The sequence below is a fragment of the Embiotoca jacksoni genome, unplaced genomic scaffold, assembly GCF_022577435.1.
Source record: "Embiotoca jacksoni isolate LCO1_2020_lvr unplaced genomic scaffold, fEmbJac1.0.p SCAF_13, whole genome shotgun sequence".
Taxonomy (NCBI): Eukaryota; Metazoa; Chordata; class Actinopteri; family Embiotocidae; genus Embiotoca; species Embiotoca jacksoni.
The window spans coordinates 6,983,211-6,999,311 of NW_027185263.1; the positions used below are offsets into that span (position 1 = coordinate 6,983,211).

A 16,101-nucleotide genomic window follows, 5' to 3' on the forward strand; every position below is an offset into this window, starting at 1 on the left:
GGGAATGTACCGGATGTCCACCCTAATATGTTAGAATATAATATTTACACCTCGACCTGTGAAGGCAATATGTACCACTCTCCCAACATTTCATACATACGGTTTTGAATCATGCATATGATAGCTCAGCTTTTATTTGTCTTCGAAATGTTGCATAACTACATAATAACATTACTTCATCCGGTCACTTAGGCCTATTTGACTCGGTTACTTGCAACTCCAAAGTTATTATTAAAAAAAAAAAAAAAAAAAGACGAAGGCTTGTAGGAAAATGTAAAAAAAAAAAAAAAAAATTGGTGCAGTTACCTTATTCCTTCATTTGTCGTCTTGTCATGTGGTGGCGCCGCTTGGCACGAAGGGGGGAGGGGGAAGGCCTTACGAAAAATAGGTGGACCCGGGCCAATCACAATTATGTTACCATGCAGACCGGCAATCATGAAGACGTGAAACTCTTGTAAATGTGGTGGGCCCGTTGTGATCATTACTCTCTCTCTCTCTCTCTCCTGCCCAACCAGCCTCTCCTGTGTCCCCCTACTCATTCCCGTCCTCTTCACTCCACTTCCTGCATGTGAAAATCTGGTTTAGGAAACTCACTAAAGTCTCTAATTTGTTCTTACACAGCACGGAGTCATAAAATCATAACCGCACATTCTTTCCACACTGTCATTTGGTTGGGCATTATTTTCTGTTATAACCAATACAGGCTTACAAACCAACACGCTATTTGATCAGTTTAAAGGTTTTTATTGAATTTAAAAAAAAAAAAAAAAAACATGATGAGCGAGTGAATTATTTACAAAAGGCCGTGCAACAGAAAGTATTACGTTTTTCCTGTCAGTCCACAACAGAAACGTTTAACAGACGTCTGCGCGTTGAACACATCTGTTGTGTGTTTGTTCGTTTTAGGGTTCATGCTTGGGTTTTGCCGTCCCTCCTGTCGGGTGGCGTTGTAGGGAGCATCCAGTGATAGCAGTCCGAAAAGCTGAGGCTCTTGTCCACGGCGCAGCTGGTGCAGTAGACGATCCCCAGAGCCAGCATCACCACGAGGAACACGCACAGAGGCACCAGCAGGGCCACGAGCAGCCAGCTCTTGTCATGCTTCCGTTTACCTGCAGCGCCTGCCTCGGCCGTGTCCGCGCTGGTGTCCTCTGCACTGGGCGTCTCGGGGTCCTCTGCCTCCCCAGTTCCAGCGACTGAGCCTTTTGCCGTCTCGGCTCCTACCCCGCCGCCGGCGTCTCTACCTCCTGCCTTAGCCTCAGCCTCGTTATCGATTTCGTTGTCGGTGCTGTCTTTTTGCGTTGGAGATGGGGCTGTCTGGTATCGCCGAGGTGACAGGGCGTCCCATTGGTTTAGGTGATTATCTGACCCGTGAGCCATGTCAGGGGAAAGTCCTCCATTGGCCTTTGTGTGCCAGTCGACGTCAAAGTTAGTGTCAGCTTCAAAGTTCGGGTCAGGGGTGAAGGAGGTGGACCAGGGGATGTCGTGGTCGAGGTCCAAGTCAGGGACGTAAGCAGAGTCACTGTGGTCTGGGGTTAGAGTGGAATATTCTTCATCATCAGGTGAAGGATGGCAGGAAAGTCCATCTGACTGCAGGTCAAAGCCGTTGTCGCAGTAACACTGGTACCCTCCCATGTAGTTGAGACACTGCTGCTGGCAGGGGGAGTCCCACACACACTCATCTAGATCTTCACACTCTCCTTCACTGCCCAACAAATAGCCAGGGTTGCACTGGCAAGTGAAGGACCCCACCGTGTTCTCACAGGTGCCCTCACAGGTGCCCTCATCGAGGCACTCATTGATATCCGTGCACTCTCCCTCGTCGTCCGGCTGATACCCCTGATTGCAGGAGCAGTGGAAGGTACCTGGGATGTTGACACAGAGTTGTGGACACGGTTGCTGTTGACATTCGTCCACATCGGAACATCTGCGGCCATCCGGGCCCATCTGGTAGCCTGGCGGGCATGTGCAGCGGATGCCGCGAGCGGTTTCCACACAGTTGTACTCGCACCCCATCTTCACACAGACCTCTTTGATGTGGGTCTCGTCATTGGGACTGGCAGAGTCGGAGGCCAGCTCTGGAGGGTCGGTTTGGATCAGGGGGTCAGGCTTGCAGCTGTAGCCGTCCTCATCTATCGTGAAGCCCTCAGAGCAGTAGCAGTAGTAATCTGTGTCTGTGTTCTGGCAGTACTGCTCGCATCCGTGATCCCCGTTACACCAGTCCTGGTTCTGTGGTGCTGCACTGGAGGAACAGAGCGGGGCATCCCTGGACCAGCCCACCGTCTCGTCATCCCTCTCCATGCACAGGACAGTCTGCTCAGCAGGAGCATCTGGCTCTGAGCTGTCCACAGGGCACGGCAGAGCAGCGACAGACCCGTAGGGCACGTGAGTCAGCAGGGTGCTGACAAGGTGAAACGGCGTGGTGTAAACGGCCGGACCTCTACCCTCGTCCTCCAGCGGTGGACACATTCCTTTGTAGCTGTACTGGCAAACATATCCATCCAAAGGCAGCGCACAAGAGCCGTCAACCCACCGGAAATTGTCGCTGCTCTCACGTCCACTCTCAGAAGTGTGGACAGTCATGGCCACACAGCGAGGAGCAGCACAAGTCCCTGGAGTGTCCTCACGGAGCCAGTGGGTGAACTGGCCATCCTGGTCTCCTGTTAGAAAACAAAGACGACGGCAAAGTCAGGAGAAGTACAAATTCCATCTCTTTAGTTTCCTACTTTTATTTGAACTCTCATTTACTTTTGTACTGCCATGTGGACAATCCTTATTTACGTTTATTTTTCTGACGGTGAAAAAGTTTGTAGAAAAGCGCTGTAGTCAGCACATTCATTTGATTTGTGGGTGGTTGGGATTTTACCCGTGTGCGTTGCTGTTTGCCTCAGCGCCTTCTTTTAATATTGCCACTAGGAGTCACCAAAGTGGAAAATCTTAAAATCTGACACAGATGGGCTTTAAAATGCCACATTTATTTTTGTTGCAACAGTGTCCTGATGTCCCCGTGTTGTTTCCATTGGCTGGGTTGGGTCATTTCCCCTAAGAAAATAAGGGGGAGGTTTACCTCAGCAGCTTGTTAAAAAGCAAGCAGCCGCAATATGTTTAAAGGACCAGTGTGATCTTTTTGGAAGAAATTGGAAGATCATTCATTATTACGTTTTCGTAAGTGCATAATCACCTCAAACTAAAAACTCTGTGTTATGTTAGCTTAGAATGAGCCCTTCATATCTACATAGGACGCAGGTCCTCTTCCTTGGAGCTCACCATGTTGCACCACCATGTTTCTACAGTAGCCCAGAACAGACAAAATAAACACTGACTATCGAGAGGGTGTTTAGTGGTTTTACGTTACTTTAAGGCCATTGTAGCTTCTCCTAAATGACAAAACAAACAGATGTTCATTGACATCCACTATACTGCTGTCAAGGCAGAAATGTCAGTGTTACTTGTGAAACCATTGTAAATTAAACCAATTCTATCTGCATGGCTGGTTAGCCCTATGGGTAAAAGAGAAATCTGGTTTTGTTATTTGGTAAACAAATCCTTTAAATCAAGATAACTCTTTAAAATGTAAGGTCTTTTCTAACTGTGGAACAAGGCAGACGCTTTCAGTGATAAAAAAAAAAAAAAAAAAAAACATCTGTTTTTTAGTGGGTGAGGTTTGTGTAACGACTAAATCAGGCTGAGGGGTAGCAATGAGGTCAAAAAGGGACTGAACTTTCCCCGACGCACCAGCTCCGTCTCTGTGAGACAAATGTAGTTAATGTTATAACCATCCAGTCGGCGCAGCGCTCCAGAGTCTGGCCCGGCTACCGAAGTCTGACAGATACATTATGGATGGGGAGCAGAACAATGGTTTCATATATTATCTGGCAGTATACTGTGTGGGGCCTTTATTTTAATTTACTGAATACAAAGAAGTCTACTCTGTCATAGGTCCACATGTAACTAAAATGCACTGGTTAATTTAGTTTGGTATATTTTTGGCTAGAAATCTTACAAGAGTCAATTAATTAGAGTAGATAATTAACTGACTGATTCATTTTTGCACACATGAAGCACCAGTTATGCCGATTCGCAGATTTTCTATTGAAGAAAAGCGGCACTTTTCTCTTTAGCTTTGAATCCACTGAGCTTTAAAACTTTATTGGGAGGTTAATTTCAGTGCTTCATTGTAATTGTACGACTTTATCTGTTTCAGGGCCGTTTTATCTGAGCTCACTCACTAAAATACAATAAAATGGCTGATAAGATGATGGAGGTCAATATTGCTAACAGTGAAAGGTCAAATGTCAAAAAGAGGAGACTTTGCCTGTGACCCAGACGAATCCTCTGAGCGGTCGGGTGGACGAACACTGGCGTGGAGGTCTGTGCAGCCCGATCCAGAGGCGAAGCCTCAACCTGGAGCCTTGTGTCTCAATGGCTGACAGCAGCTCGTGGACCACACCCGCTGCTTCATGGGTGTGCATTGTTGCCAGGGTCCCACCTCGCTCCCGGCAGCTCCGCCCAGCCTCCCTGAAGGTTCTCTTCTGGAGGAAGACAGCGTAGCATCCTTGCTGGTGGCAGAGTGAGTCTTTCTCCGCCAGCTGAGCCCTGCCTGCTGCCTGCTCCCCATCCGTCTCCCTCGGCTTTTGGCCTTGACTTCCAGGAGCCAGGCAAACTGTCAGCAGCCACAGGACGCACAGGAGCCCCATGCTGCTGCAGCTGCTGCTGCTCCTGGTGATCTTTTGCATCCTCCACCAAGACATCAGGTTTAATCTAAGCCAACATTCAAATGAATATCCCAACCTGTCTAAATAAATAACCTAGTTATAGAAAATAACTTTTCTGATGTCTTATCCAAACAAATCTGACCAAAGTGAGTCTCTTTTGTTAGTTTTACAAACAGAAACTTGCCTTTCCAGATTGGTTTGACTTTTAGTGTTTTCAATTAAATAACCTGATCAAACCACCTATTATATAAAGTAATCTGATGCAGAGCTAACATCTGTTTACCTTAATTTACCTTGGACTGCCCAAGCCCTTAGAGAAATAGCCCAACAGTGCAGAGTAGATGCAACTCCATTCAAACTGCCATTACTGCTGCCACAGTAAACCAGATTGCAACAGAGCCTGCAAAATATAGAAATGAATACAAAGGAGTCAAATGGAATAACCCCCAGAAAGTCCAGGTGAGTCCAGCACAGTCCAAAATACAGTCTAGTAAGGTACCAGCAGAGCCCAGACTCAAAACATTTTGCCCTTCAGCTCAGTCAAAAAAAAAAGTTAAGCCGAATCCTGATATGAACTTGATAAATGTCAGAGACAGAAACCCAGTGCTGTATGTGATCCTGCCACGGCTCTCTTGCCTCTGCAAAGTTGGCTTTCTGACTGAACCTCAGAAAGAGAGAAAGATGGGGGAGGAGGGGAGAGGGGGGGAGTCTACGTAGAGGAAAAAAGAATTGTGTGTTTTTGGAAGAGGGGGCTGGTAAAGAGAGTCAGTGTGGGGAAGACTGGAGGGGCTGATGGGTCGTGTGGTGTGTGTGTGTGTGTGTGTGTGTGTGTGTGTGTGGGGAGGGGGGGGGGGGTTGGGGAGGGGGGGGGTTTGTAGGAGAATAGAAAACCCTCAGACACTTATGAAAACCATACGGCACCGTTCTGTCCCCCATCTTGCCCGTGGCTTTAGACCCACGTGCACTCTCACACTCACACACACACACACACACACACACACACACACACACACACACACACACACACACACACACACACAGCCTTAAAGCAATGCATGCTGCACAGCATCCACAGGAGTGGAAAGTGTTTGTCAGCTCTGAGATGCAGAGATGCTCACCCCCTCCCCCCCCCTCTCCCCCTCCCTCCGTCTTCCTTCTTTTTCTCCTCCACTGTCTGTCTCTGAGACTGTCGCTCCTGTTCTCTGTCAGCCTCTCATTGTTTTTCTATCTCTTTATTTCTATCTCTTACTCTCATTCTTTCTTCATCTCTGTCCTCACCTACATTCTTCACACTATCTTCTCTTTTTTTGGGCCACCCTCCTCCCACTCCCTCTTCTATTTTTCTGTCCTTCTACCAAGTCCATACCAGCTGGAAGTTTTTACGGTCCAATGGAAACATTTGAGTATGGAACAGGAATACCTGTTGGGCTGCACATATTGTGGGTGTGTGTGAGTTCACTCTGGTTATTAAATACCTTCACATGGGCACAGATGTCTAAGTGCATGAGTGAGTGTTCTTTATTGTGTGTGTGTGTGTGTGTGTGTGTGTGTGTGTGTGTGTGTGTGTGTGTGTGTGTGTGTGTGTTTGTGTGTGTGTGTGTGTGTGTGGCTACCACTCGGGGGCATATGGAGGAGAGGAAACAGGAAATGCCAGATGTGCATCAGCTTGACCTCTCAGTAGCTGGGGAGCAGGAGTGACTTGGGGTACCTCCACTGCTGTCACATGATCCGTCCACCATGAATGGCACTTCTGGTGCAAAGTCAAAGGCTGAGTTTGGATTTTTCCGAAGAAAAATACGATCTTTTCCTGTCTCCGTGTCTCTATGTATTGGGCAAAGCCAAAGAATATTAAATGAAGCCAACTGCTGTGATTTGAGGACTGAAGTCTTGAAGGCAAAGTTTATAGCTGTCTGCAAACAACTGGCTGAGAGACTGCAATTTAAGGTCTACCAGACGCAAGCAAGCTAAATTGTTGAACAATAGAACTCCATATAAATACTCATTGTGTTCTCTGTGGGAAGTGTGACCTGCCACAACTCAATTTAGGCAGCTTAATGTCATTATATTGTACACTTTTCCACTGGGTCTGATGTGGAACGGCTGTTTAATGAAAATTTTAGAAGGACAGCCAGATTTCAGCCGCTGTAGCCTCTTAACAAAGAATGATGAGATGGAAAAGTCACGCAGCATGAGCAGTTGAATCACTTATTAACCATATTTAAACTGCATCCAAGCCTATGTTCTCTCTGTGTAGATGAGTTGGCTGGCTGTGGCCTGTTGGTTTTGGCAGACAGAATATATACAGTCTTACTATTCAGCAATCTTTTCCAGTTATGTAACAACCATTGAAACTAGAGGGAGAACAAACATAAAACCTCAGGATCCTGGAGAACCTAAAGAGCCTTTTGGTCTTGTTCCCACCTCCTTCTCCTCCTTCTCCACATCCCTCATCCTCCTCCTATCTTCCCCTGCTTTTCTTGGACTACCCCCATCCTCAGCTCTCTCCCTTACTTATTATTCTTTCATCCCCCATGTCCCTCCTCTTTTTTCCTGCATCCTCTTGCTCTCTTCCCTCTCCTTATCTTCTCCTTGCTTTTTCTCTCCCCTGCTTCTCTTTAAGTCTTGTTATTTAGGCCACCAAATCAGCAATCTCTCCCCTAAAACCTCCCACTCTTGGTCTGTTTATTCTATCATTCGGCCTTGGTTGGCCCCTCCTCCTGCCCAGACAGCCCCTGAGACACATTCCAGAAATGTAATTGATAGAACAGACAAAACTTCTCCTTTCCATAGTCCTGTGCTCCCAATTCCCTTCTCTCACATTAATCTACAGTGCACCCAGACTGCTCTATCTTCCAACCCAAAGACCTCTAATGGAACACACAGAACCCTCGATTTTATATCTGACACCTCCTAGGTCACAGCCTACTTTCCACCTCCTTGATTCCTAGCCACTTGCCACATATCATTACTGGCTCTGATACTTTCTCAGCTTTGAGCTTCCAAGCTGCTGAACTGTACCTCTGAAGTCTCTCCATTTTACTTCAGCCACAAATTCTCTTTCTGAAAAACCCCATCGCTGTTCTTTATTTGATGTTCTTTGGTGGCCATGTCTGGATACACTTCTTCACGGAGGAGAATATGACATATATTTTACCAAACTTTTTTTTAGCAGTCCTTTTTCTTGCTACTTTCCATAACAAATTTAGTCTCCTTGCTGTGCCAAAAGCCACATAGGCTAGTAAGAAACAATAAAAGCATCTTCTCAATATCCTCCATTTTTTTTATGTTTGTGTTGAAGATATCATCATGACATTTTAAGTTGGGGTCGCCACAGCACTATCAGTAGTGGAAAACTAAATTCAGACAAGTATAGGCTGGTACCAAAAGTGAGTCAAGTCGAGTCGAGTCTACAGCATGCTAGGAGCTCTTTAAAAAGGTATTCAAAACCAAACTTTTAGTCACTTCGACTTATTGAGGATGTTATTCTGATAAAGGGTAATGTACAACAACCTTTATTTTCAAATGAGTGGGCCTACATGTGCCGAGCCGTACGTTCAGAAAGTTGTTGGTTTGATCACTAAACCAAGAGGATAAATCTGTAAATATGTAAAGTGAAAGAGGAGCACTCAACCCTCTATGACCCTGACCTCAATGCCATTACTGAGGTGCCCTTGACCACTTGGGCTATTAACTCCCAGCTGCTTCACTGGAGTTGCTCAGTGGCCACCAGGTCAACATGTGGCTGTACATATAAACTGTGTGAAAGTGAGCAAGACATTCCTGAAAAACACAGCCCTGCTTTGAATACAAACAAAAGTGTAAAGAAAATGTGAACATATATCAGGTGTAGTTTTAGCATGTTCTCATGGGTGCATATTGTTATTTTAGTGCAGGACATTGTTACTAAATGCAACACTGTACTTTAAATCTCTGTCTAAAATGTTTAAATGTGTTAAATAGATGGAAAATATGTTTTAAAAAGCAAGCACTGACATATCGCTCACTTACAAAATTTACTAACTGAACATACCACAGTTGCTTATATGAATAAATGGATGTAACTCACTGAGGAACTAAGTTGGGAAAGGAATTAATTTACAAACGATATATTTTCGCTGCTTTGATAAACTACAGGCATTTTTTTTCTGGACTGATGAAGTCAGACGGCCTTTTTTCCTGAGGTCATCAAACTTCCCCACTGATGTCAAGGAAACTGCATTTGTATTTCCTTGTGGTCTTGGGTCAGTGGAGTACAGAGATAGTTTAAGCCTATTGAAGCATTTGTGCCATATCAAATACAGAAGGACACGTCAGTTGATCATTTTTTCCCAACTGCTGGTCTCTTATGTCACACACACATACGCACAAATGCCCATGCACATACACACAAACTCAAGCACACACTGAAGCAATTAGCAGCAGCCTTGTGGTTAAGTAATGGGCTGCAGGCATTTCTGGTGATTTCTGTGGAGGAAAAAGACGATACTTTTATCCACTTCTTCTACAAGGTCCATATGTTTATGTTTCATCTTTCATAGCAGACATGAATACCCTCCTTCCACACCCAGACTGTCAACAAATTTTTACCACAAACATCTGAGCAGACTGGGGTCGCTATCCAATTGTTAAATCCAGAGGGGATAAATCCCAGCCAGCTGAACTCTACAGTTACCGAATCCATCAGGTTAAATATGTTCAGACATTTTTAGTGATGGCTGTAAGCTAGCTGGTAACCCTGCATTAAAGCTATGTCTAAGTAGCTGTCTGATTGCAAGATAGTTTTTGTTAACCTTTATTTAACAAGAGAATAGATTACTGAGCGTGCTTTCAGCCTCCTTCCTTCATGCTGAGTTCTGCTCATGTTCACACATGGCAACAGCCCCTTACCAATTATCTACTAAGTAGCTCCAGTGAAATAACTTCAGGTTTTCAAATTCTCTGGGCACAAAGCATGGTTTGGAAAATCTAGAAATCTGAAAAACAAGATAAGGTATTCACTGTAAAGCTCTGTCTCTTCTCAGCTCGGAGAAATAATTTAAAAAAAACACGACTAGCAAAAGGCTCAAGTGGCAATGAAGTATGTATTATTATCTGGACTGCAACGGGAAGCAACTGCACAAAGAATTACACATATATAAACAAACCTCAGACAAACAGAAAGTCAAGGTATAAAACTGCTGAGAGGCGGAAAGGGAGAGAGGACAGAAAACTGGGAGAGTATAATTCTTGACAGATTATTCCTTTACCAGATGACGAGCTCAGCTTTTCCATAGACACAGCCATGCACATACACACACAGACGCGCGCAGACATCTACACTTCTTTGTAGTGTCTTTCACGATACAGTGATATTTCTCCAGAGAGGGAGAATTATGCGTGTGTGTGTGTGTGTGTGTGTGTTTGTAATGGTAAATGCATTAACAGCGAAAAGAAAGGATGACGGTTTCACAAGAAAGGGACGAGACACAATTGATCGACTGAGCAGCAGATAGACAGACCGGCGTCTGATGTGTCGGACCTTTGAGACAAACCACCGTGTGTCGAACTTATTTCTGCACCATTTCCTCCTATTCTCTCTGGTCTTGTTTAACTGAAACTTCACATTTTGTACCACACATCCACATCCCTCATGTGACCTGGACTCAGTTTTCAACATGTGCCTCTCAAAAACTAACTTCTCTGAAAAAGCAACAACACAGAAACCATAAACTGCCTGACTCAGCATAAGCAAAAGAAGGGAAATTACTCCCTCAACGCAACGCTAAAATATCCTGCAGACTTGTTATGTGCAGGGAAGTCCAATAACAACCTCTTCTTTTCTCCTCTATTATTTTGCTGTCTTTGTTTCACACTCCCAACTGTGAGTTAGGAGCCACCTTGTTGTCTTAGAAGGTGGCTGCCAAATCAGGAAGTTGTTGGGATTTTATCCTTCTTGGAGAAAACAGTGGGGAGTTAAATAGGTAATACAGTTACTTCTTACAAAAGCTGCTGTCAAGCTTGATCCAGTACAGTAACGTCCCCGAAACTCTGATCAGCCTGCAGCTGAGGACTTTGTTGTACTGGAAAGATGTATGACTCACTTGAAATGCATGAAAGCAAAAGTAGGGAGGGAGCATGATGAGAAATCAGCAGTCTCTCCTTGAATAAATAAAGATGGCAAAAAAAGTGTCCTTGATCCTTTTAAACCGAAACCTTTCCAACATTTCACATCACTTAACAGGAAATAAATTCTAGTTTGACACCACGAGTTAGTTGGTATTGAAAGTACTCGGGGATTGGTGCAGCTCCAAATTCACTGCTCAGAACAGTCAATACCTCAAGATAAATCAAAGTGGCTACAAACCATATTTTAATAACAATGTGTAAAACAACGACATGACAGCGTGAAAAAGATTGCAAGTATAATCTCCTTTTCAGCTGCAGCAGGGTGAAAAAAAAATGTACTGCCTGCTCAGCACCAAACAACAGACAGAGAACAAGCTGGTGAAAGTTGGATATTTCAATCTGCAGTTGGGAGAGACCAAAAGAGAGCAAAGTTTTAGACTTTTTGGACCCTATCCTAAACCACAGGTCCGCTGAGATGGTTACCTGACATAACCACAACAGGTGCAACATCAAGAAAATGGAGGCGCCAAAGTGAATTTTGGCTTTTCCAATAAAATAAAATGAGAAAGAAGTAGTTCAGGTTAGTGTCTGAAGCCATCAAAAAAAAAAAAGCACAAGAGAGTGGACCAGAATCAATAGCTGGCAGCAGGAGCAACGGAAAATCAACTACCTCGGTGAACTCTTCACCAGAAAGAGAGCAGGGTGCTAATGTTTGTCAAGCTGGAGGAGAGGAGGCAGCTAACAGTTAATTACACCCAAGTGAAACGGGGAGCAGAAGAAGATATAACGAAAAAGGCGAGGCAAGGCAAGGTGAATTTGTTTTTATTACACATTTCATACACAACTACATTTCCAGGTGCTTTAAATAAGTCCTGAAAAGACATTTAACCCTCAGAGACCAGCCAACATTAGGCCTATTTTCTTTCAGAGGCTAGAGCGGCTCAGTTTTAAAGCTAGAGTGAAGGGGCTGGTTGTTAGCCATCAGATCGTCGCCCACTTTGTGAGTAAATGACAATATCAGTGGTCGCTTTTTCATCCTGTTTTGTGCAAATCTGTTGTTCAGCCCCTCTTGTATGTGTATTTTGTGGATGTTTTCTACAAGATTACTATTCCTTTCATAGATGGATATTATGTTTTCATCGAAGTATACAACTTATTTTTAAGGGTCATAATTATGTAAAAGAAAACATGCAAAACCAATGAACATTTTACAGCGTAAATTTTTTTCACATGGGTATTGAGGGTGACACCCTCGCACATATATTGCGTTATCTCCACAGCACCCCCCTCACTGTCTTGAGCTGAGTACATGTACACAACAAGTATGTGAATTATTTTGTCTTCCCTAATTAAGTGAGCAGACACATTTTTTATAAGCAACTCATCAGTCTGTCTCATAAATTGTAACCGTCCGAGACAACCTTTCTCTCCCTGTCATTTCTATGTACCCTGAATGACCTGAAGTTCTGCTAGTCCACATTTTTAATTTCTCCGGGGAGATAATGACCTCCCCCCCCCCCATCCTTCCCTTCATTCTTTCTTTCTTTTTCCTTCTTTTCTCATCTCACCACCTGGCATCGCTGTTGTTGCTTCTGGCGGTAAATTTTTCCCCCACTTCTTTCTGTTCAAGTCAGACAGTCGCAACCTTATTTGTCCTAACAACATGACTTCACATAGTTTCGTCTCTCTGCTTCGGTTGATTTTGTATATTTTTTGGCAGTGTCTGTGTTTCTCTCCATTTCTCTGTCTGTACAAGTGTCTTTCTCTACTGCCTTCCCTTTTCACTCCTTCACTTTCACAGTTCATCTGTTTTTCTCAGCTCTCGCTCTCACACATGCACACCATGTCTTTCTCCCTCTTAGCCAGGGAACGTTGTACTGGTGTTAAGTTTCAATACAGTAGGACATATTTTCAACCATGCAGGAAATGTCTAAACTGCTAGAATCGTTCTATTTCATGCTCATGCACGCACGCGCACACACACACACTGCATTTCATTTCAAATGAATAAGTATTTTTACAGAGTAATAACAGGTTTTTCTTTTAAGATTTGGAAGGGCATGTAATTTGATTTAACATACAGACGCTGGGGGCGGGGGCCAGGCTGCAGACAGGAATGGCACCATAGAAGAAGGGGTCCGTCAGCGGGACAAGCAGCACCAGAAACAGCAGAGCTCCCATCAGATATGTGACAAGCAGAACTGAACGTTGAGGGTGTTGTAGGGCAGAGCTGATGTCTGGCAGGCCCTGACTGTTACAGAACGAATGGCACAAAACTGGACCCACAACATGACCTTCACAAAAACAAATCACAGATTTGACCGAGTGGTGTGTACTGTAGGTTAGTATGTTAGCAACCAAACGTGTAGTGCTTGCCACATCTCACCTGTTCTCATGAACATAAAGGCAGTAAAGGCACCGAACACGGTTGTGTACAAGAACTGCATCCCTGCAACAGAACAGCACAGAGAAAAAGCTATTAAAAGTCAGTATCAACGACAGAAATCATAGGCTTTTACAGAATTTTAACTTTTTTCTTGCATTATCACAATGTGGTGCATGTTTGTAAGGCCAACTGACCTGCCACCAGGAGGATAACATTCATACAATCCTTACAGAGGCGCCTTTGTTCTATGATATGATGGAAATGAGCTAGAATAACAGTAAAATATGAATAGTGTTGAAAACAAATATAATGTAGCTCTTAATAACATAATAAAAATGATTACAACAAGTTTAAAATGTAGTAAGATAGCTGATGTATTTTAGTCTGCTACTAAGTCAATGTAACCCCAATATTTAATGTGCAATACTTAAAATTGTAAATATGAGTTGTTTCAGTCCAAAAATTGTGTCGCTGTACCAACACCAAAGAAGAGCGGAGCTGTGAAGATGGCAGCTGTGGGTCCAGTGCAGGGCACCAGCATGGGCAGCATGGCCGCTCTGAACACCAGCTCCTCTGTCAGTGGTGCCACCACCTGGTTCCTGAGCCACACTACGTCTTCCACACACAGCCTCCATGACTGAACATCTGGGCAAATAAAGCAAAGACTTTATGATGACATGGATCTAAATATAGCATTAATGTATTGTGAAGACACACGCACCCATTGCAGACTTCAGTTCCGCTGTGAAGCCATCAGGGTTGTCCATAGCAGTGTGAACCAGGGGACCAAGATAAAAAACCTGATGTGTAGAGTAAAATCAGCTGTTTAGAACATCTGGAAGAAGTAAATAAATTTCCAAAAACAGACGAGGATCTGGAAACCAAAGTTGTCAGGTTTAAAGACGCCCATGGGATATCACTACAAAATGCAGAAATTTGATGGAAGTTGTAAAGCCAAACTGCATCACAGTTGGAATGGAAATCAAAGCTCTGAAATGTCAAAAGGGCCTTACAGCAGCATAAATAACATGTTGTAAGAGGTAAACATGATGTACAGATCTACAGTTTGAAGCTACTAAAAAAAACTCCATGGCTGTGGTTGGCCTCATTTATGCAAAAAACATTCTTCTTGGTGTAAGAAACAACAGGTAAGACAAAATAGACGGAAAAAAAATGTTTTGCCCACTTTCTTACTTAGAAGACATAAGTGCAACTATGCACTGATCATTTTCTAATTTGTTTTCAATTTTAATACAAAAATCCTTCTCTAAAGGTTATGTTTTTCTAAAAGTGATTTTTTAACAACTTAAAAGCAAAAGCATTATTTTTCTTCAAGCGGTAGAAAGGGTTGGGGCTCACCATGGTTAGTAACAGTGGCAGTATGGCTGCAGGAATGAAACCTTCAACACGAACTCCCATCAACTCCCACACAGACACGTCGACCTGGAAGGGCAGAATACAGGTTTACAAACGTTGTCTCTGTCTCTCCATCCATGTTTTTTTTTTTTTTTTTTTTACTAGAGCTACAGATTCAGGTTCATCCCTAATGTGTGACATCAGATTATTGTTTAAATGATTAATGTTGAAACATGAAGAAATATCAGTAGTTTGTTACAATATTGTAACAGATTGCAGACTTTTGACTCGTGTACTCACTCTGACATCAGCCCAGTGTATCCATGTCTTTACCACTGCAGGTGACAGTGCAGAGACCAGCAGCACACTGGCACAGCGACGCTTTATCACACTGGGATGGTCCCTACACACACACACACACACACACACACACGCACACGCAGCTCCAGGTTAGTGGCCCAGTTTAACAACGCTGTCACCACAGCACTGCAGGTGAGTTGCGTACCTTGGTAAGCTGCTTCTCCAGACGTACAAACTGCCAACGTAGAGACAGGCCAGCAGCAGGCAGCTCAGCACCCCCACCCAGCACCTTGTATGGGTGTGCTCCTCTTGCCTTATAAGGCCATGCTCTGGTTCCAGCATGACAGAACTGAGAGATTGCAATTTGCAATCAGAGCTTCAGGAGATTCCCCAGGTGAGAGATGGCAAACAAAGCAGCAGAGGTTCATCGTACATTGGACTGGCTCGATCCTGTCTGTCAATTCAGATAAGTAGATGTAAATGAATACAACAAAACAGAAAAAGAGTAAATATTGTTGGGAGCTCAAAATTTTTAATCTTGGTCATGATTGTATCAGAGATTTGATGTTTTACCAGTGATGGATGATCAAACAAATGAGTTTCACTTCATGCTACCATTGAATTAAATGTTTCCAAATATTCTTTGAACAGTTAGGAAAGACTTGGACACACTGAAGTAAATCTGTTGCCTAATTAACTACACAACAGGAAACCACTCGAGCCTCCCGTTCGATCACTGAAAGTCAATATCAATGAGAAAATTGTTGTTCCCTAACCGGGAATCGAACCCGGGCCGCGGCGGTGAGAGCGCCGAATCCTAACCACTAGACCACCAGGGAGTGATTAGCACCAATGAGTCGACATTTCAAATCGACCTGATTGATGGTTCAATCCCTTCTGAGTAGTGATGCAAAACATAATTAAAGAAAACGGTCTTAAACTATTAAAAACATAGCTGTATTCATTGCGAAAAAGAATAATTCTGACGGTATTACCTTCATTCCACCTTGTAGGAAATCTCTAGTCTTTTGATTTTCCTCTGTGGCGATTCTTAACTATTTATATACTCATTTTTGTTCAGCATTGACATTGCATTTTTATCACCGATTTGCCCATCAATAGCTCTCACTTATACTTTTATTTAGTAAGCTGGTCTCTGGCTTAATAAAATCATACATATCTATGAATTATACAGTTTAAAAAAACTAAAAAAACTTAAACCCTTAAATGTTATCTAATCGT

The 16,101-nt window shown here is 43.6% G+C and overlaps 2 protein-coding genes and 1 non-coding gene across 3 annotated transcripts; all 3 read right to left on the reverse strand.

The window, feature by feature from the left end:
- Positions 1-734: 734 nt before the first annotated feature.
- Positions 735-5,334, reverse strand: LOC138196238 (complement component C1q receptor-like). The gene is made up of 2 exons (XM_069146089.1): positions 4,313-5,334; positions 735-2,657 (listed from the first exon to the last, which is right to left on the reverse strand). The coding sequence occupies exons 1-2, from the start codon at positions 4,746-4,748 to the stop codon at positions 910-912; spliced, it is 2,184 nt and encodes a 727-aa protein (XP_069002190.1). The 5' UTR covers positions 4,749-5,334; the 3' UTR covers positions 735-909.
- Positions 5,335-12,632: 7,298 nt separating this feature from the next.
- On the reverse strand, positions 12,633-15,201 carry LOC138195985 (CAAX prenyl protease 2-like). Its single transcript, XM_069145641.1, has 9 exons — positions 15,065-15,201; positions 14,860-14,962; positions 14,563-14,646; positions 13,925-14,003; positions 13,681-13,848; positions 13,398-13,469; positions 13,204-13,266; positions 12,899-13,111; positions 12,633-12,694 (listed from the first exon to the last, which is right to left on the reverse strand). The coding sequence occupies exons 1-9, from the start codon at positions 15,199-15,201 to the stop codon at positions 12,633-12,635; spliced, it is 981 nt and encodes a 326-aa protein (XP_069001742.1).
- Positions 15,202-15,626: 425 nt separating this feature from the next.
- On the reverse strand, positions 15,627-15,698 carry trnae-cuc (transfer RNA glutamic acid (anticodon CUC)). Its single transcript has one exon. It is a non-coding gene; the product is annotated as a tRNA-Glu (tRNA).
- Between the last annotated feature and the right edge of the window lie 403 nt (positions 15,699-16,101).

Coding starts and splice junctions, on each gene's coding strand:
- LOC138196238 (XM_069146089.1), bottom strand. CDS start 4,748: ATGTCTTGGTGGAGGATGCAAAAGATCACCAGGAGCAGCAGCAGCTGC. Junction 2,658..4,312: donor AGGATTCGTCTGGGTCACAG/GCAAAGTCTCCT, acceptor GTTTTCTAACAG/GAGACCAGGATGGCCAGTTC.
- LOC138195985 (XM_069145641.1), bottom strand. CDS start 15,201: ATGCTGGAACCAGAGCATGGCCTTATAAGGCAAGAGGAGCACACCCAT. Junction 14,647..14,859: donor TACACTGGGCTGATGTCAGA/GTGAGTACACGA, acceptor CTGCCCTTCCAG/GTCGACGTGTCTGTGTGGGA. Junction 13,112..13,203: donor CTTTATGTTCATGAGAACAG/GTGAGATGTGGC, acceptor GTTTTTGTGAAG/GTCATGTTGTGGGTCCAGTT.